We start from the raw sequence: 25,720 nt of genomic DNA on the forward strand, positions 1-25,720 counted from the left end.
GAGTTTTTCTTGTTTCATATGCTGACTCCTGGCCCAGGACACTTTTGCCTTGTGTCTTGTCTCTTTTCAGAACTTCTGATACATCAGGGCTGGCATAGGAAAAATCAACAACAGGAAGACTGTGGTGATGTGTGAATTCAGAATTGTTGCCATATTTCCAGATTTTACATGCAGTTTCCTTTGAAAATGCAGTTGCTATGAGAATACAAAAAACAGCAAATACAAGTGTCCTTATGTGGGAGAAAGAGGAGATAGATTTTGCGGAGCAAAGCAGCAGGAATTTTAATCTAATCTGTGTACAGGTGTAAATCATCAGTGTTTTGACTTCTGGGCCTTCTTTCAAGGGCCAGTAGGAAAGGCAGTGGCTCTTAAAGGAATTAACAGAGATACACTATGACAGCTGAAAACAGAAGTGTCTAAATAAAACACCGGGAAAAATTACATAGTACTTAAACTCCATTCCTCTTGGAACAGGTTTAAACATGTCACACTTAAAGCTGTTAGCCAATGCCTTGAATAATTTCCCAAAACTTGGCCTTTTCAGCATCATAACAAGATTATAGCATGCAGCTTTTCATAACTTAGGAAGTTATTAGTTACAGCAAATAACATTATTAAACATAATGTTTAATCCAACATTATGCAGCTTTTCATAACTTAGGACACGTTATTAGTTACAGCAAATAACCGAAGGGCAGAAAAGTGGTCTCTGGCTCTGTCATCTGAAAAAAGGAATCAGTTAACCTGTTTTTAATTCAGTGAAATAAGAAAGCTTACTATTTATCAAATCCTCCAATGAACAGTATTATATCCATTATGTATTTCTTGTATTTTGGGGGGATTTTCATTGGGATTTTTATGAATTTGTTAGAACAGCAAACCTGAAGTACCAAATGGAAGTGCACTGCTCACCACAGAAGTGCACTCCTCACCACAGTTCATGAACATGCATTTGATTCTGGTCCTACCAAAGTCTATGGCAAGCTCTTTATTGGCTTCAACTGAACTGGGATTGGAACCAAAACCAAAATAACTGATCACTTTGAGTAACAAAAAAGTGTAATTCTTTGCCAAATTATTTACTACAGAGCTGTTGCCAAATCTGATTTGAAGTATTCTATTGTTTTAGTGATGCCTACTGATACTAACTAAAATGTTTTGAGTCTGATCTGCCCCTAAGAACTATATTTGAAGTTTGGAAAGCACAGGAAAATTCCTTGTCTTTCCTTCACGTTACCAGCTGTAAATAGCATTAATTACCTGTAGGTTATTAGCAAGAGTGTTTGATTAATTAGGTCAACCACAGTACAGGTTCATTTAAAGCTTAAAAAAAAAAACCCAAACCCCAAACCAACAAAACCAACAAAAAAAAACCCAGACTTCTATCCACAGTCTCATCTGCCAACAAAATCGTTAACTGCTGCTATCCCCACTTGTTCCATGTGGGGTAGAGAACACAAAGGAAACCCCAGGTTTTCAAAACATCTTTCAAACACCTCAATATACTGTAAATATCTTTCAATTAATTCGTATCACATACAAATTTATCATCTGTCATTTTCACAGTCAAGAACTGGGATGTATTTTCCTCTCAGAAATCTTAAGCACATCTTTCCAAATACCCCATTCTATTCAGATGGTAACTTCAGACTGTTTCCAGTCATTTCTGACCTGTGTGAGCAGTTTGAACAGTTCTTGTTGCTTCATCTTTTCCTTCTACTCATCTGACAGAGCCTTTTGAATGCACTGGTCACTGGTCACATTTTAATTGTAACTTTGACATTAACTGCTGTCATTTTGTTGGGTGAGGGGTAGCAATATTAGTCTGTTGTTTTGTAAAACAATTTCCAAATAAACATTTACACAGGTTAATCATAGCAAAAGAGAAGATGTCTATTTAGCTTGTTATAAAAAAGGCTGACAACCCTTTATTTTTTTTTTTAAAATGAAGTTGGTAACAGCATGCCCTCTTCTTAAAGCAGGATTGTAAGAAAGGTGGGGACAGACTTTTTAACAGGGCCTGTCACAACAGGACAAGGGGTATTTCTTGAACTGAAAGAGGGGAGATTCAGACTAGATATAAGAAAGACAAACAAGCCAACTTAACTTCTGCAGAGAGGCAGGAGGGATACATGAGGGCAGCTAGGTAGAACAAATGCTGCAGTACAGTGACTTTACACTAAATTAAGCCACTCTTGCTTTGCTCACTGAGAGACAACAGTCAGATTTGTGCTTTTTCTCCCAAGTACACGAGATGAGCTGAGCCAGTTGGTTAAAACTCCTCAAATAATACCAGAACCTCTTTCTGTATTTGAACATCAAGTGAAGCTTTTCAGTCAACTGAACTAAGACTTGGAATACAGCTGGTGGGGTACAGATACTTCATTCTCATTATAAGTCTTGGGGAAAATAGGATCCCAGTTCTCTGTAAAATGTCATCTGTTTATAATATTACGACTTTAGCTACACATTTCCCAGATACACAAAAAAAAAAAGTTTGTATCAACTGGTTTTCAACAATCCTGAAAATTAGGTGGAAGTTGAGTAAATTTTCACCATTATGACACTACTTACTTTTTTAAAAAATAAAACAGAACAAAAAAACTAACCACAACTCAAATTAATAAAATTTCCCATTTAATTTTTAATCTCTGTGTCCACCGAATAAAAAGCCAGCCCACTCTCTTTGAAATGTCAAAAATAATTACTGCAAAACTGCCCTAACTTAGCAAAATACTGATATGTCAGCAAAAGACACGCTCCAGCTGGGAACTCCAGGTCCTATGATGTACCAACAAGGAAAGAAACAGTAGTTCCATTAGTGTTTAAACTACAATTCAGTTTGCTGTTCATTTTTGTGGGAGCAACTTCCCCAAATTTTCCCCAGGTTGACACCATTCCTCTATTTTACCATAAAATGCATTATCTTTCATGTAACTTTACAATGGCAACTACACTAATTGCATACATGGAAAATAACAGAATAGGACCTATCAAATGTATTTTGGCTATTTTTGATGCAGTACATTTTGTCTGTGATGAAAATACATAACTACATTAATTACTTTTGCTTTACATGTAGCTTTTCATTTTCTTCTGGTTTAGGGGGGTGGTTTGTGGGTGGGTTTTTTTTCCCCCTCCTTTTCTCATTGTTCTACCTATAATTTGCTATTGATTTTTTTCCCTTCTCTGATACCTTCTTCTGTGTCTATTCATAATCTGCTATTGTACACACATGCCTATTTGCTGTTTGGTGAGTTTGTTTGTTTTCCTTTCTCTCCCCCCTGGACATGATTCCCAAAAACTTGGTCCCCTCCCTCTCTCTGAAAACCCCTTTTCTTGACAGCTTGCTTTGTCTCTTCACAGACAGCAAGGCCTTTAGCTTATCCTTTCCCTCTGCTTTTTTTGCACAGCCCCTACGCAAAACAAAACCTTATAACAGGTTTTAAATTTCTGATGCAGTGCTGACTTTGTTTAGGAAATAAAAATACCTGCAATGGTTCCAAGCTGTTCAGCAACTTCAGTTTAATTTCTCTAAAGACCAGCAGCTACCAAGTACTGAATACATCCAGTATCTAATGTTAAATACCCAGCATGGATATGATACAAAGGAGAGTATCTAATAAAAGGTAAAATAAAATACTTTCCGTTACAACTATGAGTTTGTTCAAAAGCAAAGTTTTCTTTTTCCAACATGTCACTGCACATTTCTCCCACATACCTTATACCAGTTCTGGTCTTTACTGGATCCTTTTGTAAGTCATCAAGCAAAAACATAGACCATTTCCTCCTGAGTGGGTGAGCTGAACCAACACAAGCACCAGTGGTGGCACCTTGGAAGCTGTGGAACCACACAAAAAGGAGGATTAGGAAAGTGAAGGAAACAAGGACTTCCATCTCATTGTTGCAGTAAGCTTTCTACCAGCTCAGTCATCTCTTATCACCTCAGGAGAAGGGCTATGGTTTCATAGATCACCTTTAGTTCAACAGAATAAATTATGAAGATTTTGCTTCTTTTGTTTGTACATACACACAAGCTTTTCATCAAATAAACGCACAGAATAGCATATGTAAAGAAATGCAAAGAAAGAGACTATTTGCTATGAGCCTCCAAGATCAGCTGTGTTCTTGGAGTGTCTACTTAGACATTTCTCAATGTCTAGCTTGATGTTTGAAGAGGCCATGTGCCAAATTAAATGTAAAATCTAATTGGTCAAACAACTACAGCTTTATGCTTTGGCCAGAATCACAATTACAACAACAACAATAAAAGAAACAGTGATTTGTAATCGGCCTAACCAAAACTCATTACTGCATAATATCTGATCTACTTACCCGCTGCTGCTCACAGAAGATGCCACAGCCTAATAGCACACACACAGAACCTGCCCAGAAGTGCTGCATCCACCATCTGTAAGCTGATGCTTACTGTTTATCAGTGTTCAACAGAGAAAGATCCTGCAGACTTGTAATTCTGTGTTCCTCTTAGAATTTGTCAGTATATCAGACCCAGCTCAGCTTTGGCCTGAACTTCTCCAAACTTCATCTGACCAGACAAGTTCAATTTACTTGAATGTTTTACCTTTGAAACATTAGTTTTCAAAAAAGAATTTTGTCCTCAAGTCTCTGAAACACTGTTTTCAAACAACTGTGAAGATAAATTCAGCACGAAAGCTAACCGTTAGGCACTTCTAGAGCTTTTGTTGACAAAACGGTTAGCCACTGAAAGCTAACCACTAAAATGTTTGTGTATGTTATCAAACTATTTATGATACCATGAGAGTTCCAAAATAAAGTACTATTATGAACTGAAATAAAATCCTTTTTGTACACTTCCAACAGCCCAGCTGTAATCTCTTGTTAACTCTTGCAGTGTTAACTGCATGCTGTGCCTTTACTTTCTTCAATCAACAACAGCTCAAGCTGCTGATCCAGCATGTGCATCTGGCTATTCTTGCAGGATTCTTTTGTGCCCTGAAGCACACCAAGAATTTAGCTGCAAAATCAAGTTTACAGATTTAGCTGAAAGCCTCTTAATGCAAGAAAAAAATTGTACTTTGGTACTTCAACATGAGGGAAGAGCCAGGACAAGACCAAAACTAGGCATCACCTGTTAAGGACAGGAGCAATGCCCTCTGTGGAAGAAGAGAGTATATGGGGATAAAGAGACTTTGGCAAATCCCTGTAGACAGGTTTGTTGTACCTGCAATAAACAGAGCACCAAAAGCACAGGCAGCAAATGCTGGCCCTATGAAGAATGAGCCCACCAGTAAAACCTGCAGCTGCATGCACAAGGACCCTTAGTGATGCTATCCTGGTATTTTAACATCTGTAGTACTGTTGGAGCTTAACATACTACACAGCTTTCTGCTTGACCAGTCTTATAAACACACAACACACAAAATACTCAATCACACTTAAACAGTGGCTGACCTTTTTCTGTTAGTATCAGTAATAAGGTTGCAAACTAAGCAACAAAGAAGTTACTAAATAAATAAATCAATTACAAACAAATAAGTCAACACTAGGAGTGAATTTGACCAGTAGTTTGGCCCTGGATTTGTGATTGGTATCTTGGTTTTAATTATGATGAAATCGCAGAAAACTGCCAACTACCCATTATTAGCTTGATTCTGCATTTCATTTGGCATATGGTCAATTTAAACATAGAACTAGACCTCATCAAGTAATGCTGCCATTCAGCACTGAGCAATATTAGATTATTTAAACAGAAAGAGGAAAATAGGAGAGTTTCCCTAAGGGGCAGCATATATTAGCTAAGACAGTTCTGCATCAGAGCTGGCTTGATTCTGGCTGAAGTGGCATATGGGCAGAGAAGCCCATTACTGCCCACAGAAATAAATCCTCAGGCACTCCTAGATTCAAGAGCTTCCTATACTGAATATACCACAAGCCAAGTAAATATTTCACCATCAAAAATAAAAGTTCCCTGCTCTTTCCTGTCATTTCCTTCCCTTTCCAGCTGCTTCTACCTGCACACTGCCACTGTTTGCCCTGAGCCAGCACTCATTTGATGCAAAGCAAGCTGACTCAGCTTAGTGAAATTATAAAAAAATAACCTCTGGCAAAAAAGTAAGTGTTCTTTTGCCAGTGAATTTACAGTTCACCTTGTAGCTACAGCACATTGCTAGGAGGTGGAGTGGAGCAGGGAAGGAAGGGAGAGTAAGGCCTTCTCCTTTGGCTGTCAGCAAGCAGCCGAGCAGCGCAACACAGTCCTGTTGCATGCTACACCTGTAGGCAGCAGCCCATGCTGCAGTTTCAAGATCACTCCTTGGACCTCAGGCAGACGATTACCACTAAAGTGTTACCTTAAGTGCTTAAATCCATTCCTAATCAACACATAACATTTTTAACTCTGTAAAGGATTTGCTATGTTATTTTTCCAAGTGGAGACTGCTCGTTTAGGGAAAGAAATGAGTAACAAAAATTCAGTACTGCCCCAGGCCGGTATGCTGCACAGATTGTATTACAGTGCTGTAATTTGAGATTTTGCTCTTAAATAGAGTGAAAAATTGCATTACCTTATGTTTCAGCAGAATGTATTTATTATATTAAATTCCTGACTTGAGAGATAAGCTTTACTGGATATAAGCACTCAGTTATGAACTACAGTTTGGAAGGTGTTAAAATCCAGCAAAACTCAGTTCCTAAACAGGAAATAACAGCTGGATTTGAAACAAAAGCATTTATTGCTAATACAAGAATCAAAGTATTTTCAGTATTCAGAATCATGAACATGTCTAAAATGACTCCTAAATACACATCTTAATATGTACTTTAATCTACACGTTAAAATAACGTGATTAAAAGGATCTATCAAAAGATTTTTTTTCTGTCAGATCTTTCAGAAGAGCTGTTTATAGATATCATGGATACCAGAAAACTGTAAAAAGCACTTACTCTAAACAGCCTCCTTTGCTGTCTTAGAGAACAGTTAAAAAATACCTTTTGGTTACAAACAGGTAAAATGCACAAACTTCGAGGTAACTTTCCTAAACATAGGATGGAAACAAGCAGCACGGATCAGTGTAATGAGAACACTATGTAAGTCTCAGCAACTACTTATCAAGACAAGTAGATTTATCTCATACACAGGAAAAGCAAACTGACTTATCTGGTGTTTATAGACATTTGTGATTAATTTTTCAGTCTACTCCACCTCTATTAAAGCCATGTAAAAGAAATCAAACGACACAAATAGAAATTATGACAGCTGTTAACTTTTCTATCTGATTACAAGAATGAGGATCTTCTCCAACAATGTTCAGGAAAACACTGTGTCTGTGGTATACTGACAATTACTTCATTTAGCGGTCTAAACTAACTGTCTACCTGCCTGTAAATCTGGACTGGCACTTGTTGTTTCTACAGCCATGTATCTGAGAGTACTCTTCTCTTTAGAGAAATAACCTGTAATGAAAACACACAACATTATGCTACTCTTTAAAGTTCATGTTGCCATTACTTAAGAAAAAACATCAAACAAAACAACAGTTTTACAATTTCTTAATGTGTCATTCCAAACTTGCAGCAAGACACTTTTAAGGTAGCTCCACACTAACACACTTAACCCTAAATAACCAAACACTACAGCTAGGTGGAATAGGTCCACATATCACCCTCCCCTCAGGCCCTCTTCAGGGACACAATGCACCCTAAGGGTAATATTATAAAACAGATTGGCACAGATCCTGCAGGGAAATCGAAAACTACAGGTTCTTCCCCACTGGAAATGCTACTTTCAATAGTAAGTGCTTTGTCACTAACATAAAACTGGAGCCATTTTCTGTCATCAAGCCTCGTTCATCTGTAAAACAGTAACCCTTGTGTTTCCCAGGGAAAGACGGTCTCCCACCCCCCCATATACTCCCCTCCAGGTTCAAGCAATACAGGTGCTAACTTACACAAACACAAGGAAACTCACTGATGTTTTCTGGATCTGGTACACTGCTGCTTTTCCCTCCTCAATTCCTCCCGTCCTCTGGGTGATTTCGCTCAGTCTCTTTGGTGCTGATAACTTTCATTTTTACCTTTCCCTCCTGATCTACAGCTGCATTTCTTCCCATAGCTGACTTTGCAGCTTCTTGAAACTAGGCATGAGAAAAGCAGAACCTCAGCTTTTCCTCCTGAAGTCTCTTACCTTCCTGCTTTCTCATTTAATATCGATCACTTTTTAATTCAAATGTTGAGATTTATTTTTAGCATCTGATCTATTTGGCTGTAGCCAAGTTTCTAAACTCTGCACTTCACCATTTCATTTAATGTGTAGTGAAATGAAAATTCATTTTACTCTGTGTCTGGATATTGCCCGAAGTACTTACTACAAACTGAATCTTCAAAAGACTTACTTACACATTAGCAAACACCTTCCTGTTCTGAGCACTGCCTTCAGGTACAGTCGCCTCTTTTCAAGTGCATACTCCTCATCTTTACCTTAGAGGCACATACCTCCTGGGCACCTCTGCCTTTGCACCTTCAGCCTGTGGGGAAAGCAAGAACCGTAGGTCACCCACCATCTCCCTGTCCAACACAGATGCCTCCTTTGCTCCTACCCTGTTCTGCACAGCTGGTACCCATTTCTCTTTGTTTTAACAAACACACAAAGATACAGGAACATAGTGGCTGTGCACCAGGTGGCTTAGACTGCCCTAAATACTTAAAACATTCTGTCTGTTCTTCCTTCTGGTTGACTTTAAAGCCTATCCAGGCTGCAGACCTGCACTGACTTATTAATGGGAATGCCTGAGTGTTTTGAAAAACTCTTATATACATATATGTGTGTATTTCAGGCTTTTAGCGTTCAAAAAGGAAAAAAAGCTAAAGGGCTGGTTTTATATTATTTTTATATTATTTAACCTCCGTAAAACATTCTCAAAGCAATGACCAACCTAAACCGCTGAGCACCTGCACGCAGGAGCCTGAAGCGGCGAAGCAAAGGCTCTGAGCGGCCCTGAGTGAAAAACACGGCCAGCAGCTTCTCCCGATGACCCACAGCACCTCCGAACTCCCGCTCCGGCGCCTACCACCGGGGTTTCTACCTTGCACCCCCCCGCCAGGTGGATTTTCCTGCGCGGAAGGCGGCGGGCCGGGGCGCCCCGCGGAGGGGGGAGGCGCCCGCCCGGACACCTCCCCCCTTGGCGGGGCAGGGCAGGGCGGGAAAGCCGCCCTACAAATTACTTTACAAAGCGCTCCCTCGCCGTGAGGTAACTCGCCGCCTCGGGGTGGGAGTCGGGGCAGGGCTGGCTGGGCGCCTCCATCTTGTCGGCGGCAGCCGCCCCGAAGGCCGCGGCGCTGCCCGCCGCTGACGCCGCTTCCCCTCAGCGGGAACAAGATGGCCCCGCCCCGGCTCCTCCAACAAAGCGCCAGCGCTTCACTTGACGCGGCCCCGCCGAGAAACCGGCCTTCCCCCCGCCTCACCGCCCGGCCCGGCGGTCCCCGCCTTCAGCTCCCCCCCACCCCGCCCCGGTGGCGGCTACCGCCCCCCGCCACGCTCCCCTACTGCAGCCGCGCTTCCCCGTCGGGCCGCGGTGGCCCGTTCGCAAGTAGCAGACCTCCTCCTTGCCCCCTGCCGGCGCTGCTGGCGGCGGCTCCAGTGGCTGCTCCCTTCGCTGTGGCCTCCCTGCTCCCCAGGCCACGGAGCCGGAGCCCGTGAGCTCCAGTGAGCGCTGGCGGGGGAGGTGCATCCTGGGAAAGAGCAGCCCGACATGGGTCTCCGCTTGGCCGCCGCACAGCCCCCGCCGCCGCCCGCCGCTGCCCTCAGCTGCCCGCCCGCCGCCGCCGCCCGCCGCTGAGCGGGAGGGGAGTGGAGGCAGGGCAGGGGGGGCCGGGGCGCGGCGGCCTGGCCCGCGCCGGTGAGGGGGGCCGCGGCGCTGCCCGCCCCGCATGAGGCGGGGGGGCCCGCTCCCACCCGCCCCGCTCGGTGCCCGCCGCCGCCGCCCTGCGCGCAGTACCCCAGCGGAGCCCCTGTCGCCCCGGCACCGCGCCCTGCCCGATGATGGACAGGAACTACCCGACGACCCCCAGCTTCACCGACCCCTTGGCCCCGGCCGGCGCCCAGCCCGCCGCCTCCTGGGCCTACGAGCGAGGCGCCGGCAGCCTCAAGCCCAGGTGAGGAGGGTTCTCCGGGGGGCTGCAGCAGGAAAGGCCAGGGTCCGGGCTGGGGCCTGGCCCGGGGGCGGCTGAGAGAGCGCCCCGTGAAGGGGGTGAGGCGAGCGAGGGGCCCCCTCCGGGCAAGGCAGGGTGGCGGGCGGCCGAGGCCCAGAGGCACTGCGCGCCTGGTGAGGCCGGGCGGGGCGGGGGGAACGGACGAGCCGCGTCCTGCCGGGCTTCCACGTCTGGGGGCACGGCCGCCGAGCCGCTGGCTGGCGGGGAGCAGAGGGGAGGTGGTCGGCTCGGGCTCCCCGGCGGCCCTCATCGTCGGGGCGGGCGGGCTGCCTCCCCGCGCGAGGCGCGTCTTCGTTCTCCACCCCGGAGACTCGCGTTGTGCTGCGGCGCGGGTTCAAGAGTTCACGCGTCCCTGCCCGGCTCCAGGAGGGAAGCGGGGTTCGGCGGCTGCGGGGGGAGCGGTCCCCGTGCGCGGGGCCGCGGGCACCGGCGCTGCCCGCAGGAACAATGCGGGCACCGGGCCGCCTCATCCCGCGCCGGCAGACGGCAGCCACCTCCGTGCCAGCATCCCCCCGTCGCCCTTTATTTCCCCCTTGTTTGTTTTTTTTTTTTTTCAACGAGAGAAGGCTGGTTAACCTCTTTTGTCTAAACCGCTGCTCTCGGGCGTGCGGAGCCTTCTCTCAGCTAAAACTTGTCTGGAGAGATTTGGTCCCACCGACAGTTCTGTAAAGTTCCGGGAAGTGCGGAAAAATTACAAGCTAGCTCATTGGCTTCGGGTTGCTTTCTGGTTGTATAATTCTGCCAACTAAAATGAGTGTTTTCTAGGTGATGAGATTTCTGTTATCGCTTGTCTGTGTCTCTAGTTTGATACAGCTGCAGTTCTAGACGACGTTTAAAGGTAAAAGAGGCTAAAAAAATACAGTCAAAATAGGTGTACCTGTTGGTCTACCTGGCTTTGCATTTGGTTTTGAAAGTGGTCAGGCGTGTTTTCTGAATTGACTGGTAAGGTTAATAGATTATCAAGTCAGAAGGACTGTTGCAATCATCTTAGTCTGACCTCTTCATGATGCAGGCCATAGGACTACTTCCCCCCCCCCACCCCCCCAATTTGTGTTTGAAACTAGTTTGTAGTTCAGAAGGCGCAGTTAAAAATTCTGACTGAGGCAAAATTCAACACGATTCTTGGTGTACTGAGTGGCTGATTCGTATTTTATTTCTTATTTCTGATCTTAAGAGGGCTGCTTTTAGTTTCTAGCCTGCTATAGCCTTATGGGCACTGAAAATCCCATAACATCGTTATGAATTTCGATTAGTGTCTTGCTTCATATTCTTTTTATTAAGAGAAATAAGTAATTTTATGTAGTTTGTTGCCAGACACACTCTATTTTTTTTTTTTGTTTTGTTCTTCAGTTATTCTCTTGAGTTTTCTCCTGGATCCCCTCCAATTTATTGTCACCTTTGGTGAATTGTGGACAGTGCATTTTAAGAGAAATTAAGTCAATATTAAATAAGAAGATAATGGGTCCTTTCTGGGGTGTGAAGCTCTGGATTCCTGGTTTCACAGAGAATTGCAAGGATGGTTAGGTGTTTTTTGGCCAAACACTTGCCCGGTGAAGCTGCATTTAGCCAAGCTCTGTGCAGAGTTGCCTGCATGGCAGACTGAGGTCTCCTACTGTTCTTTGTAGTCAGTCTTCCTAATTCTCGAACTACTTTTGGTCATGTTGCTGTCTTGGTTTTGATGGTAGTCAGTGACACGTCAATTCTGTATTGCTTTCCCCAATTCTCGTTGTCTATTGAGGATCATGCATCTATTCCATGAGGAAGGTTTGGGTTTTACAGGTCATATAAGAGCGTGCCCGTGCAGACGCAAGAGTGGATCCCTCTAGGATCCCTCTTAGAAGAAACACAGCTATTTGATGATTATTTTGTACGTTCAAAGAAATTCCCTGGTTTCAAACCATGGCTGCTATATTAACTGTGTATTTTGGGAATTCCTCAATTGAAATGGCATGGAGAACAGTCTGAAGACAAGTACCATGCAGAAGCTCTTTGGATCATTGCCTGCTACCTTTGCCGATCAAATTGTTAATCAGAAAAATCAAATTACTCTTACTGAATCCATTCTTGATATGACTATTTATTCTATACGTTAGGTAGCAATGTCAAAAAGACCTTGCTTTCAGTTGTTAGAAGGTTCATCTTGAGGCTGTGTAGGTGGTGATGGATGATGCATTTCACACACTTTGACTGAAATATTTAAAAATTCTTTTATTTTTTTTTTTAAGTGTAACAAGGGCAGGGAAGATACTATGAATCATATTTTGTGCTGGAAGTTCTCCTGTACTGAGTTCTTAGAGTTCATGCAATTGTAGTAAGCATTAAAATACCCTGTCTTCAGTAAGATTTAAAGATTTGAAACATGTTGGGCACAATGTTGAATACAGTCTGGGCTTGCAGAGGTGTTCCTAGTTCCTCTATCACTGATAACATTTGTGTGTGTATAGATGGAGACAGTTTCTGGGGAATTGGGACGCAAGAGTCATGCCTATCACTGCTAAGGCTTGTACTAGCCTGGAAGCAAATTGTGGAGCTATAGAAGTACTGTAAGGGAATATGCTGTCAATGTTCTCGGCTTGTGTTACAGATCACTTCACGTTTTTCCAAATGGTGTTTTTGATCATAGTTGACAGGTAGTCATCTAAACAGCTGAAGCTGCATTAGCCTGATGTTAATTTTTTTTTAAAAAGTATGTCATTTTGATCTGGTACTTGATTGAAAAGAATTCAGCCTTTAGGTGATAGAAATAACAATATTTCATTCAGGTTTCTTTTCATATTTATGCTGTTGCAGGCTGTGTCATGGCAGGCTATGTTCCCTTTGTGTGGAGAGCCATGTTCACAGTCTCAGCTCATCAAAATGATTTCCCCTCCCTATAAGCTTTGCTCCCGTCTTCCTGTGCTTAACTTCAGCCATCTGGTTTTTATCCTGCCTCTTATTTCTTGCAGGCACTGTTTTGTCTGTGCAGTGGCACTATTCTTATCAACTGAAAGGAAATGTGTGGTGAAGTATTATGAAGACATTGCTACTAGGCCTGCTGTGACATAACTTTTCCCATGGAATAGTAGAAGGTAGTGAGACAGGAATGGGAGCAGATAGCAGTCGCTTGAATCAGTGCATTAGCTAGTACTTGAAGAGCATATTTGAACAGTGCAGCTGTGGTGGCCCTGGAGCAGAGGGCTGAAAAAGGTCCTCCTGTCCTTCACCTTTCCCTTCTCTCCCATATCTCTTAACACAGGCTGTCAGCATCCTGATGGAATTTCTGATGGTTGTATGGGCACAGTACCACTTTTGACCTTTTACTGTAGCTGTTAGAAAACCTTACTTCTGTGCTAAAACGCTGCCTTTTTGTGGCACAGTCTAAAGCTAGCCCTGTATTGAATAGCAGATAACATATGTCATGCTTGCTTGTTACTTGCACAAGAAATACATGGTCTTCAGGAAACAGGTGAACACTGTAATAGTTTGGGAGACTGTCATAATTGCTTGGGAAAAGAAATGGAGATAGGTGACAAGAGATGAGGTTTCTGGTTGGTTGTTTCTGTCTTGGGGCTACTTCTTTCATTTAGAGAAAGTTTTTCACTAGTGGAGGGATCCCCCTGTTATTTGGTTTTTACACAACTCCAAGAATCAAATCTTCTGCTGTATGTGATTGAATGGACATCAGTCACAATTATTTTGTGGTTACTTTAAATTTTACGACGGCTGTCGTGTCTCCAGTGTTTCTTTATGCATGATAGTCTTTGTCTGCCTCTGCCCTACCCAGACGCATGTGGTTTTATATAATTTAATTCAGGATGGTTCTTTACAATAGATAACACTGATATTTGGTTAGCCTGGCCTGTATTTATAGCAGGTAATCTAAGATAATGAGTTAGTTACCGTAATAGTTCATATGCAGATTTACCTAAGTGGGAGACTTAAACTTTTATGATAACCTTTTGTGCCTTAAACTTTTATGATAAGTGGTTGTGATGATTTTTTTTTTTTAACTTGTATTTGCATAGGTGTCAAGCGAAGACTTACTGTAACAATTGTATAATAATTGTGTCTTAGTTAAGGTTCAATTTTAAATTGTAATGTATTTTTGCATAGCTATAGAAACTCTAAAAGTGCAAATAGTGTTTTAGAGAAGTGTAGAACATTGTCTTTCATCAAATTAAATTGTTCTGAGAGGTAAAACCAATGTTTGTTGTTAAACGTGTTTCCTGCAAAAAGTTCCCTATGGCAGAGTATTTCAGATGTTGAAAGCTAAAGCTTATAAACTGTGAATATATTTAGAACATTTGCTATTAAAAGAAAAGGCACAGAAGGATTAAATAAACTTTATAAACATATAAAAGGGTAGGTCACTTCAAAATCTTAACCAACTTTTTGTCATAGTTTATATTTAAAACATTTACACATTCAAAATCAATCACAGGTAGTCTGGGGTGTAGCTCAGGTACCTTATAGGGACTTCCTAGCTTTTGTCAGTCTTCAGGTTTTTTTCTTGTTGTAACCTGCGTTCAGTACACACTGAAATAACAGCTGTGGGAAGGTCAAAGACTGACTGAACAAACGCACTGAACGCATTCATGCTGTATGCCCCATAGGTTTCACAGGAGCAGATGTGTGGTCCTCTTGTAAAATCTTTGCTTTAGTTTCAAAATAAGCCAGCTAGGCTTGTTTGGAATTACATGCTGCTTACCTAAGATTTAACAACTGTACATGAAACATTTGCTGCAGTGAGAAATGGTGATGGAACTGGATGCAGAAGGAATGAGTTGAAACTTAGTCTGAGGGTGCAGTTACACGAGATGGCTGAGCTTGCTGCTCAGGCTCACTGCTGCTGAAAGGGGCTCCCATCCTTCTCCCTTGCGTTGGCCCTGGTTTTGTGCAACCACCCGAGGAGCTGGTCTGCTTTGTTAATCCATGAGAAAACTATCATGACCAAGCAGGTGAATAGCTTTCTCTTGAGTTGGAGAGCTGCGCTGGTATACCTGTGCTGCCAGGCAGGAATCCAGAGGTGGCACCAGGGGACGAACAGGAAGCAGAGCTGTAAGGAATAAGTTGTGGCCTCAGCAGGAACTCTGCTGTGCCATCCAGGGCAGCTTTAGATGGGCTCAGGCTTGCTCTGTTGCTGTCTTCAGTGAGCATCCCAGCCAAGTTGTACTACCTGTGCTTTGTTACCAGGAGCACTTAGTGTCTGTGTTAGTTGAGTGCTCGACCTCTCTTGAGATCCCCTAGAATGATGCTTCACATGTGAGCCCTTTCCCATGGAGCTCACAACTTCAATGCATTTCTGAATGTGTTGTTCTGAAAGAGGTTTTGTATTCTTCCACCTGTGCAGAAAGTCTTTCAGTCCGATATATGTATTTTACCTTTCATCCCATTAACTTTAATTGTAGAAATTTATACTGCCAGAGAACAACCTTTTCCCTTTGTTTCTTCTGTACTTTTGCCCACGTTTTATTTTTTTTTGGAGTCACTGTAGATTCTGGCATGATGCTGTCATACAAAGGAGGTTGTTTTTAAAAAAAATCTTTGTTAGGAAAAAGGCAACTATGATTGGGTTATATTCATTCTAAACAATACTAGAGGTCTTACAGAGTGGGTGTATTTATTTTCCTTGGATTTTTTTCTTCTGTTTTGCCTAACATTCACAAATTTGCATGTCAAAAAGTTGTTCTGTATGATGAATGCCTGTTCACACCTTAAAACCCAAAAGCCCAAACAAAACCCAGTTAAAAGGCAACACATTAATAGTCTTACTTCAAACATTCCTTAGCAGTCTTAAGTTCGACAAAAATAACTGAACAACATGCAGAGCTCAGCCTTCACAGCATTTCTTGCTGTACCATGCAAGCAACAGAGAAAGGAAAATTCTTAGAATTTTTAAGCAAAGAGAAGTAACATACTCAGAGAGGAAGGAGCTCTTGGTTTTTAAGTACTAGATTTACTTCTCTCACTGGGCAGATTTCATAGGGTTTGGTTTTACTTCAGCTGTTCTCTGTCCCTTCTTATGTCACTTCCTTGTTTTCTTACTCTGAATGGACTATTGGGGATGAATTGACACTTAAGACCATCCTCAGAACCTCTCTGACCATGGGTTACAGTAAATAGAGGCAAGGAGCTTTTATTCCCAAATCCTTTCATGCTTAAAGTTTCTTATTCCAAAGCAATTTAGCAAGAATATACATACGTTTAGACAAGCTTTTATTTGCCCATATTGCTTTTCTTGTTCTTCATCTTCCTTCTACATGACTACCTCTGTTGCTTGCTTAGGACTTGAGTAAGTGTAACCAATTACACTCAGCAGGAAGAAGGCACCCTTAGGCATCCTTATCTTAAAAGTAATAGTATTTACATAGAAGGAACATTTATTCCTTAATAACCGTATATGAATTATACTTGGGGCTGTCATACATCTAGATTTCTTTGGAGATAGCCCTCTTTTTCACCTGGCAGTGTTGTGTGAAGAGTTTGAGGGCGCTTGCCCTTTGTCTAGCGTTTCCAGATGTCTGGCAACTTGTTCTGAAAGCTTTTGGACATCCAGAACGTGGCAGACAGATGGCCATTGCGCCTGCATGGTGCATGTGCAGCTGAGCTGGTGTTTTTGTGGCAATACTGAATGTACCAGCGTGTGCTGCACGTTCCCTGTTGCACTTTTTTTTTGACCAGGAAATCCCTTTCAGAAATGCAGCAATTTAAGAGTTTCACACCACATCCTGTTTACTTTCTCTCTTCTCCGTGTCAAAAATTCCAGTGCTAGACAGTGAATAATCCTTTAATTCCTATGTTCCTCCAGTTTCACTAGTCTCTACTGAGCCTACCAAGAATAGGATTTCTACTAGTTTTTTCTCAATTGTGAACACAGTGATCCTAGAAAACAAACTCCTTACGACTCTCAACAGCAACCATTTGTTAACTCTTCAAGTTGTTGGAACTGGTGACCTGGAGGTTACTGATGCTCAGTACCACTGAAGAGAGCTGGGATTTTCTTCTTTTCTTCTCCAGAAAAAACCTTTTTGTCATTATTTGTTTAAAAGAGAATACAGGTTTTCCAGCAGTTAAAGGATTTTTTTTTTTTAATTTGTGTGTATACTGTTTTGATTTCTATTACTTGTTTTTGTCTAGTCATCTGCCTGAATGTCAGGAAATCTTAAATCAGTAGTGGGACATATTTAAAGAATGTTTATATATGTGTGTGTGTGTGTTTCTCCCATCTCAAAATAAAGGGCATTTATTTTTTCTACAGTTTTGAACAGTGCATGTTTTCTCATTGAAGCATTCACAGGCAATTGAATTTGTATGGTATATTTTCAGCTAAATAGTAGCTGTTGACAGTGTGATAGCCAGAGTCCTCTTTGCAAGGTTAGAAATGTAAGTTTGAATCTGTTTTAGGGCGAATAAAGCACTGATGAAGAGGTGTAAGAGCTAAAAACAAGGACTATGCTGATTTTCCTTGTAAAAGCACCCTGTGACTTTAACATAAGGACTCTTGGTGCTGCATTTTACAATGAGCTCTGTGTTGTTAATATGTTAGATCTTTCCTGGGCACACCTCCTAAATTGGGATAGAAGAGGTGTTAGTCATTGGGATGCCACATTATTGAAGCCAAAAGAGTTCCTGTGAGCTGCTTTGACCTTGTAGTGTAGTGTAGGGAGAATACTGTGGTGGCCATGTAGGTGTGCCTGAAGGCTTAGAGCCTATTTGATGGCCTTCAACTGCAAGCTATACAGATGACCAAGGATATGGTCATGAGCAAGGATATTGTGGTCTCGTATATCGGCAGTGAGTCGGTGCCTCAACTATGTGCAAGTTCTGCATCTGTGAGCTGTGAAGCCACTGATCTTTACACAGGTTCAGTATGTTGTGTACTGAGCAATTAGAAATTTTAACTTCACAGAACTCTGAGAAACTGACTCTTGGTACCGAGTGTTTGAAACTCGGTTGTGATGTCTGTAAATCTGAGTGGGTTAGTGTTTGGGCCTTAGCTGCTCTAGGTTAAAGGAGAAGATATTTCGTGGGTTGTGGAACTGTAAAGTGCTTGAAGATTTGGTGGTGAAAAGAGGTGTTGCCTGAGGTGGCTCTGTCAGTTGATATGTCATATATATTTGCCCCTCTTACCTCTTCTGATGAATATCTCAACTTCAGCATGATCTTTTCCATGTAACTGGAAAATAAAGGGCTTAATAAGAAATAGGATATCAGGCATTCTGCAGTACCCCAAAGGTAATACTCAAGCTTGCCACAAAATACTACATTAATAACTGTGGGAGGATAAGGATTGAGAAGCATTTCAGTAGCTGAAATGAATTGTATTTTTAATACGGCACTGATGTGGGTAAGTCACTTCTTGAGATAATGTTCTGCTGATTTTTACATTTTGAAATAAAATTTTATTATTTAAAGTAATGAAATCTTTTTGTGTTTATCTCTGCCACAGTAATAGAGGATTATGCTGTGTGCTCAAACATCAGTAATGTGATGATCTTGGGAAGAGTTTCAAATACCTCCAAGTACACTTTTGAAAACAGAATAGCATCGCATGTTGAAGAAAAAGTGCTATATTTTCATTATTGTTTTGCAAAATACTTTGAAATTGTGAGCAAAGCTCTGTAGGAGAGACCTATTACTGATAAAAAAAAAAACAAAACAAAACCAGCAAACACCTATTATCTCCTTGCTAGGTAAAGAGAAGGTTTTTTCATAGAGAAAGGGTAAGAGAAGATAAGTAAATGTAGTGACAAAACAAACCAGCACCTCAGAAGGTGAGAAATGAATATTGCAATTCTTTACATGGTGTAAGCTACACAAACCATAATGGGTACTCCGGTTTTCTGCAGGGAGCAGTAGAGTAGAAGCTGTCAGAGAAGATGTAAACCCCCAAAACATTGCTTGGCAAACACATGGATTAAAATTATATCTGACACCACATTATAATATAAATTGGGTGGTGAGTGTGGGCATAGCAATGTCTGTTTAGATGTGGGGAGTGTTGATACTGAGTTAATAAGGGCATCAAACTCAGGCTTCAGTATTCAGATCAAGAAAACTGAAGGTTCCTCTCTGGAACTTGAAATCTTAAAAAGTACATCAGGAGCTCAAAATGGGCATTATTATAGAATAGCTTAGTTTTATTTTTTGTATGCCATAGGATTTTAGAAAGTTGCTTTGGTTAGGTACTACAAATTTTTGTCCAGACCCAGAGAAGCAGTAGCAATGTCTGCCAATTCTGATTCAAAAAAAAAGATGACTTTGTTAAATGTGCTACATTTCAACTGTACATAACCTCATCACAAAGACAATTCAGATCATATACCTTCAAAAATAAGAATCAAGTAGTTTGTCCAGTCCCTCCATAGTGACTTGTCCTGGGTTGACATATAGAAATAGCTCATTTTTGTCTGAATATTAGTTTTCACATAGAGTCAAGACATAGTTTAACTTTGATGAAACATTTGATGAAAATGGAGTTATATTGTTTTTGTTATTAAGAGCTCCACAAGTTACTTAATCAGACAAGCCAGTGCTTGCACTCAGGCTTTGAAATACTAGTAAGACTATTTTGGCTTTCCTGAAGCAGTTTGGAAGATTTTGTTTTAAAAAGGATCAAGCATAAGGGGTTCAGACACATTAAACATGGGATTAAAAAGGAGATGGAACTTTTTTGCTGTAAGATCTTTTTCTTCCCTTAAGATATAGCATGTGTTTGGGTAAAGAATCGCAGGAACAGCATGAACTCTTGCTCAATCAGGCAGTTCCCTGCTTGCTATTTGCTACTTAAAAATCTGTTTCTTAGAACCTCCTTATCTCAGCTCCTAGAAAGCCAGGAAATAATAAGTATTTCCTCTCGCAAGTACCTTGAGACAGCCTTTGGTCCAGTCATGGACTTGGTTGTTGTGAGTATGAATTGAAGTTGGAAATTAACATTATAATTTCATCTTTAATGAAGGAGTGAAGGGTCATTGCCTCTGGTATGTTACTATTCGATAATATTCTACATTCAGTGTGTAGTCTGTTAGTTACATAGTCTTTACATTAAATTACATTCTTAGGCATAACCAACAGACAGTTGAGGTTGTCAATAAAATACTACTCATCTGTGTTTTACTGAAATGCCGCAGTACTGGTGTCTGATTCTGTATTTTCTATCTTAAAGTCATCTGTCTCGAAGAAGAATAGTATTAGGTAGTTAACAAAAATTCAAAACATTGACATCTATTTATTTCTTGTGTGGTAATTTCAAAATAGGCCAGGTAGGTGCTAAAAATGTGTACTGTACCTAAAGGAACACTCAGTGTACCTTTTAAGATGCATTAATTTTAGAGATCCTTCAGATTTTTCAGTGGTGTACTTTATTTTTCAAGTAGCAGATTCTTTTTTCTTTTGTCTGATGGATACCATAACTCTTCCACACTGTTAACTATTCTTTCTCTTTATGCAAGTATCGGTTCAATCTTCAAATGTTAAGAATTGTCTTGTCTTGTATCATCTGATCAGAGGATCAGGGAATTAGATGCAAGGAGTTGGCTGGTTTCTTATTTTTCCTGAACCTGCTAATGTTTGCAAGCTTTGAACTGACTTTGTTCTTGCAGTGTCTCTTTCAGCTGGGAAATAGAGGTGAAAAATAACATACTGTATACATTTCCTAAAAAAAAAAAAAAATAAAAAAAATAAAAAAAATTTGCCCTGAAGTGAGTATCTGGGCTGAGCAGAAGTTTGTTTTCCTTTGGTTTATGTTGGAATTAATTTTTGAAACATTTTATGTTGTTTCTATGGGCTTGCTTTTAAACTTATGAAGTGCATTGGCCTGTCTGTTGGGCAGGGGTGATTTGCTGTTGTTAAGACTATTGAACTCTCTTTCTAGGCAACTCTTTCTGTTATGATTCTGTTTTCTTAGTCATTGCTTTTTTAAAATACAAGATCAAGCCCATTTTTAGATTCTTTTTTGTGAGCTGCGTACAAACCCTAGATGCTGAACTACGCACATGGCAGTGAACTCTTGCTGTTATAATGGGCAGCTGAAGTGCATGCTGGCTAAAATACCATTATGCTCTTCATTTCATCCATGTTAAATTCAAGTAATGTTTCCAAATGATGCTCTTCAGGTTTTTTTTGCCCGGGCAAATCAGCAAAGATAGATCTTTAAGCAAAACATTAACTATTGTATGTAATATTAAACCAATTCTAAATATGGACTTGCAGGTAATGCAAGCTGGAACTGCATTTTGTGCGTTTCAAATGAAATATAGCAGACAAAAAGAGATGTAAGCTGCATGTCAGTTTCAGTATCTTATATTTAGAATGGTATTTTTAATGTTGGGAAAGGCATTTGTCATTTTTGCAGTGTTTGGACCTTGACTGGTTTTGCTTTGGTCCTCTGAGTGGGACTCGCTGGTGCATAGCTGAGGAGCTGGTTGAAGGGAGACTATTGCCAAGTGTCTGGGCTTTGGGGTAGAGGGGAAAATTTGAGTCATATTTCCCCTGTTTTGCATATCTCTTATGTCAGATAAAATGCAGTGTGAGTTTTAAGGTCAGCACAAACTATTGCTACTTTTTTTGATCTCCTTTTTGGCAACTTGGTGAGAAGTGGACCATATGCCTGGTCATCTTCCCACTGGAGTTGGGAAGCTCCTTGTTTTCAGAAAGCCTGAACAGGCAGCCCCAGCATGAGCTTTGTTTCCCGGGTCTCACTCATATGGTGTGTGCGTTTGGTTGTTCTGGATCTCAGACACATTATAGCAGAGGTAGAATTTAGAAGATTTAGAGTTAGAAGTGCCTAAGAACAAAAGACCCAGCTATTGCACCCAGAAGTAGCCTTTGCTCCTTAAGAGTCCCGATCTGTTTTTCATGTATTACAGGATCCCCTGGAGCTTGAACAACTGCTATTACTAAACTTAAAAACAAACAAACAAACTTAAAAATTGCTAAGATCTAATGAAAATTGATCTAGAAAATAAAGTAGAAAGTGGAAAATGTCTGCTTTCCGTATAATGATACCTTTTTGTGTCAAGTATTAACTAAAATGCTTGTTTGAAGTGTTTCTGTGTTTCATTCTCTGAATGCCTAGAAGAGCAAGGTTGTTTGAAGTGAGAAAATTAGAAATACGGACTTAATTGTGTGTCCAGTGCTTATTGCAGCTACATTTTGTCTCCTTGTGAAAACGATCATTCCATTTGAGATTGAAGTTAAATGCATTTATTACTTTGTGTAAAGCACAAACCAAGTAATTGTCTTGACAGGTGAGGAGGATGGCAAGTGCAGTGTTGAATGTAACTCAGTAACCTTTCGCAGTTGAAGACCTAAATTTGTATGAAACTATAAGATTAAAGGATGCTGTGGAAATAAATTATCATAAGAATAGCAATATGAGCAGGTGCACAAAGAGTTGATTTAGGGAAGACTTAATCTGGACTAACAAGAGTTGTAAATCAAAGTTGAGGTATTTTAGTAACAATTAAATGCAATGACTATGCATTTTTCTTCCATAAATTTTACTGGTGAGGTAATAATCTTCTGTTAGCCCAACTGATGTAGCTGAAAAAAACATTAATATTTGAATGGTTGCACTTTCATTGTCATAAGGATTTTTTTGATTGCATTATTACAGGAATGACAAATAATGATGGCTCTTTATAGGACATCCCTAAAAGGACGCTTAAATATTATGTTAAAATTGAATGGACCTTTTCAATGAAAAATTGTATACAATGAACATTGTATAGCAATTAATGATAACAAATAATAAAGTTTCAAATAATGTGAATGTTTCTTCAGAAACTAATCCGACATTTCAGTACAAGTGAGAGCTCATGTGGAATTTTAACAGTCTTCAGAACTGGAGTGCAAACGCTAGATAGCCATAACGTTGTTTGCCATGCTTAATATATTTTTGGTGTGCAAATTACATGCTGTATAAGTTCATCTGTTTAAAAGCTACATTTTATAAAAAGAAACCCTAAGGCAATAATCTTCCTCCTGTTGCTGTGCTTGTGTTTAGGATAAGCTTATGTAAACTGAAGGGATATATGCAGGGTTTTTTTGAGATAAGAATCTACATTCCAGCAACTAGTAATTATACAATAAACAACTGTTCTTATAAACAGTGTTTTTATTGAAAGACGAATTCATTTTTGAGGTTGTGGTTGCACAAACTATGACCTGAGTTTTTATGGGAGTTTTTATTTTAAAAAAAAAAAAGGCGTCATATACTTTTAGTGTTCTTTTGATGCTCACAATCACTAGAATTTTGAGATTCTAGTAATTAACGAGGTTTTTTAGATACTAGGCCTAGGGGTTATTTTTACCCCAGTGTTAGTTCCAGCATCATCCGTGTTGCACGTCTAGGTTTCTTTTACAAGTAGCTTTTATAATTCAGAGTGTAGTGCCTCACATCTACACACTTGTGTGTTAGGCTGTTATGTAGTCTTTGCATATACCATGCTATTCTTTTACAAAGAAGTGACTCTCAGTCTTCACGTTGTTATCAGAATAAGTAGAAATGTCAAGTTAAAAATACAAAAAAAAAAAAAAACCCAACAAACAACCAGCAAACCAATTTTTAGATTACCAGTTTTTTTTCAGTGGTTAATATGAAGTTCATCCACTTTTGGTCATGTCCTTTTGCTGTGACAGTGTGAAAGCATGAATGATGCAGTATTACTAGATTTAATCTGTACTGGCTTCTGTGAGTCTCACCTTATCTCAAAGGATTTTTGCTGTAAAGTGTATGCCCACTTGCCTGGAGCACCACTACAACACATGCCTCTCAGCCTGAAAATAGCCTAAATGGGAAAAGGAAGGTGCTCTGCTATATGAGCAATCCACTTGTGACTTCATAATGTGCTGACTTTTTTTTCATACACATTTAAAAAGCATCACATACTTTTGTATAGGTAAATGCTTAAAGAAAATGTTAAAGTAAAACCTACTGCCAGGTTGGACAGGGCTTTGAGCATCCTGGTCTGGTGGAAGGTGTCCCTGTTCATGGCAGGGGGTTGGAACTGGATGAGCTTTAAGGTCCTGTCCAACCCAAGCCATTCTATGATTCTTTTGTGAGCAGAAAGTTTTCATAACGTCAGTATTTGTGTTGGTGAATCATGCTAGCAATACATGTGCTACTAGTATGGTTCAGCTTAGAAACCTACTTTCTCATGTAGTACATTTTTATTTTTAAAAAACCTGAAGAAAACATCATGTGTCCTAAGTTAGGACTAGCTATGCAAGTATGTTCAAAAAAACCAAAACCAGCTTACCTTTAAATCTGCCTTGTAAAAAAAACAATTTAATTTGGCTTTATTACATCCATAATGTTTTACATACAGAACACTATTATGAATTTTTGGTCTGGAAGTTGTCTGTAGTAATGATGCAAACCATTAGATTTCAGTCAGCATACAATATAAATCTGTTGCAGATACATAGTGTTGAACTGCACAAAAGCCTGTCCTCTACAACATAAGGGCAAAGATGTGCTGACTCTGAATTGAGGTTTGGGGATTCTCTAAATGGTAGTTATTACTGTGAAAGGTGTGAAAGTAATAGAAGCAGAAGCTTTTTGTAAAAAAACCAAAGGATTTTCGTTCATTATTTAGGCTTGTGCCTCATTCTGGCATGCTGATGATATGACATTGCTATGCTCTAAGCAGCTGAAATGGAAAATATATCCCCTGTTAGTGCATCTTGGGCACAGAAGTTAATCTAGAAGCCTAAAGCCTAAAATGTTGTATCCCTTACAGACAGGCTTTTGTTAGTTCGTAACATGTGGAGGTCACACTGCTCTCAAAGGCTCATCGCATCTCCAGTCTCCTCTTGCCATGTTAATGAAAACAAAGCAAAAGCAGCAGTGTTCCCAATTTTTAAAATTATTTGGTGACTTCTATAAAAGTTTCCCATGATGTCATGATTTCTGGCATAAAGTGTTCCATTTTTCCCTTAAGCAGAGTGACTGCCCCCTCATCCCAGGGGATGAAAGAGGATAGGGGAAGCCTCCCTTAAAGCAGGCAGGGACGGCTGTGGGTTTTGCTGTTAGGGTTTTTTTGGCATCTGTTTACAATTTAATTTTGAACTTGAAGCATATCTCACATGTGCAGTGGAGTAGGTAAGCAGCTACCTATAAACTTAATGTCCAAAAGGCAAGAAGAGAAGGTAAACTGTTATTTGGTTGGGCTGGCTTCATTTTTTCCATTTGACAGGTGCTATACAGAGATGAATCTGTGGAAGCTTGAAAATTTGGGGATTTTGTTTTGCTTCTCCCTCCTTTTTCTGCCATTTAAAGTTGGAAATCATTAGCACTTTTGGCATGTTCCCGATGTAGCTTGATATTTAGATCACATTTCTTTATTTTCTGTATTTTTACTTTTGCACAGGCCAGACACTGTGTATTTTCAGTTTGCTTCTGCTGATTATAACATCATGTTAATGTAGATGACTCATTTCAAAACATTAAATAAAATCTGTGCATCATTAACTTGCATTTAATGGTAGGAGGTCTGAGGACTGGGATTGGTAACTTGGTAGTGTTGTTGCTGTCAATTTTTTTAGAATTGCA

At 40.6% G+C, this 25,720-nt stretch overlaps 1 protein-coding gene and 1 long non-coding RNA gene across 3 annotated transcripts in view; one reads left to right on the plus strand and one right to left on the minus strand.

The window, feature by feature from the left end:
- Positions 1 to 95: 95 nt before the first annotated feature.
- LOC133274058 (uncharacterized) lies at positions 96 to 7,346 on the minus strand. Its single transcript, XR_009745015.1, has 3 exons — positions 6,922 to 7,346; positions 3,722 to 3,841; positions 96 to 367 (listed from the first exon to the last, which is right to left on the minus strand). It is a non-coding gene; the product is annotated as an uncharacterized LOC133274058 (long non-coding RNA).
- Positions 7,347 to 9,913: 2,567 nt separating this feature from the next.
- QSER1 (glutamine and serine rich 1) overlaps positions 9,914 to 25,720 on the plus strand; it is a 38,775-nt gene continuing 22,968 nt past the window's right edge. Inside the window, exon 1 of one of the 2 annotated variants that reach the window (XM_061462809.1) lies at positions 9,914 to 10,128. In XM_061462809.1, the coding sequence (XP_061318793.1) occupies positions 10,013 to 10,128 (116 nt within the window). In that variant the 5' untranslated portion in view covers positions 9,914 to 10,012. The remainder of the gene's footprint in view (positions 10,129 to 25,720) is intronic. The other variant, XM_061462808.1, reaches the window with a different exon arrangement.

Source organism: Pezoporus flaviventris, unplaced genomic scaffold (genome assembly GCF_033815535.1).
Source record: "Pezoporus flaviventris isolate CSIRO_AGI_PZ_B2104156 unplaced genomic scaffold, CSIRO_AGI_Pfla_v1 ptg000036l, whole genome shotgun sequence".
NCBI lineage: Eukaryota > Metazoa > Chordata > Aves > Psittaciformes > Psittacidae > Pezoporus > Pezoporus flaviventris.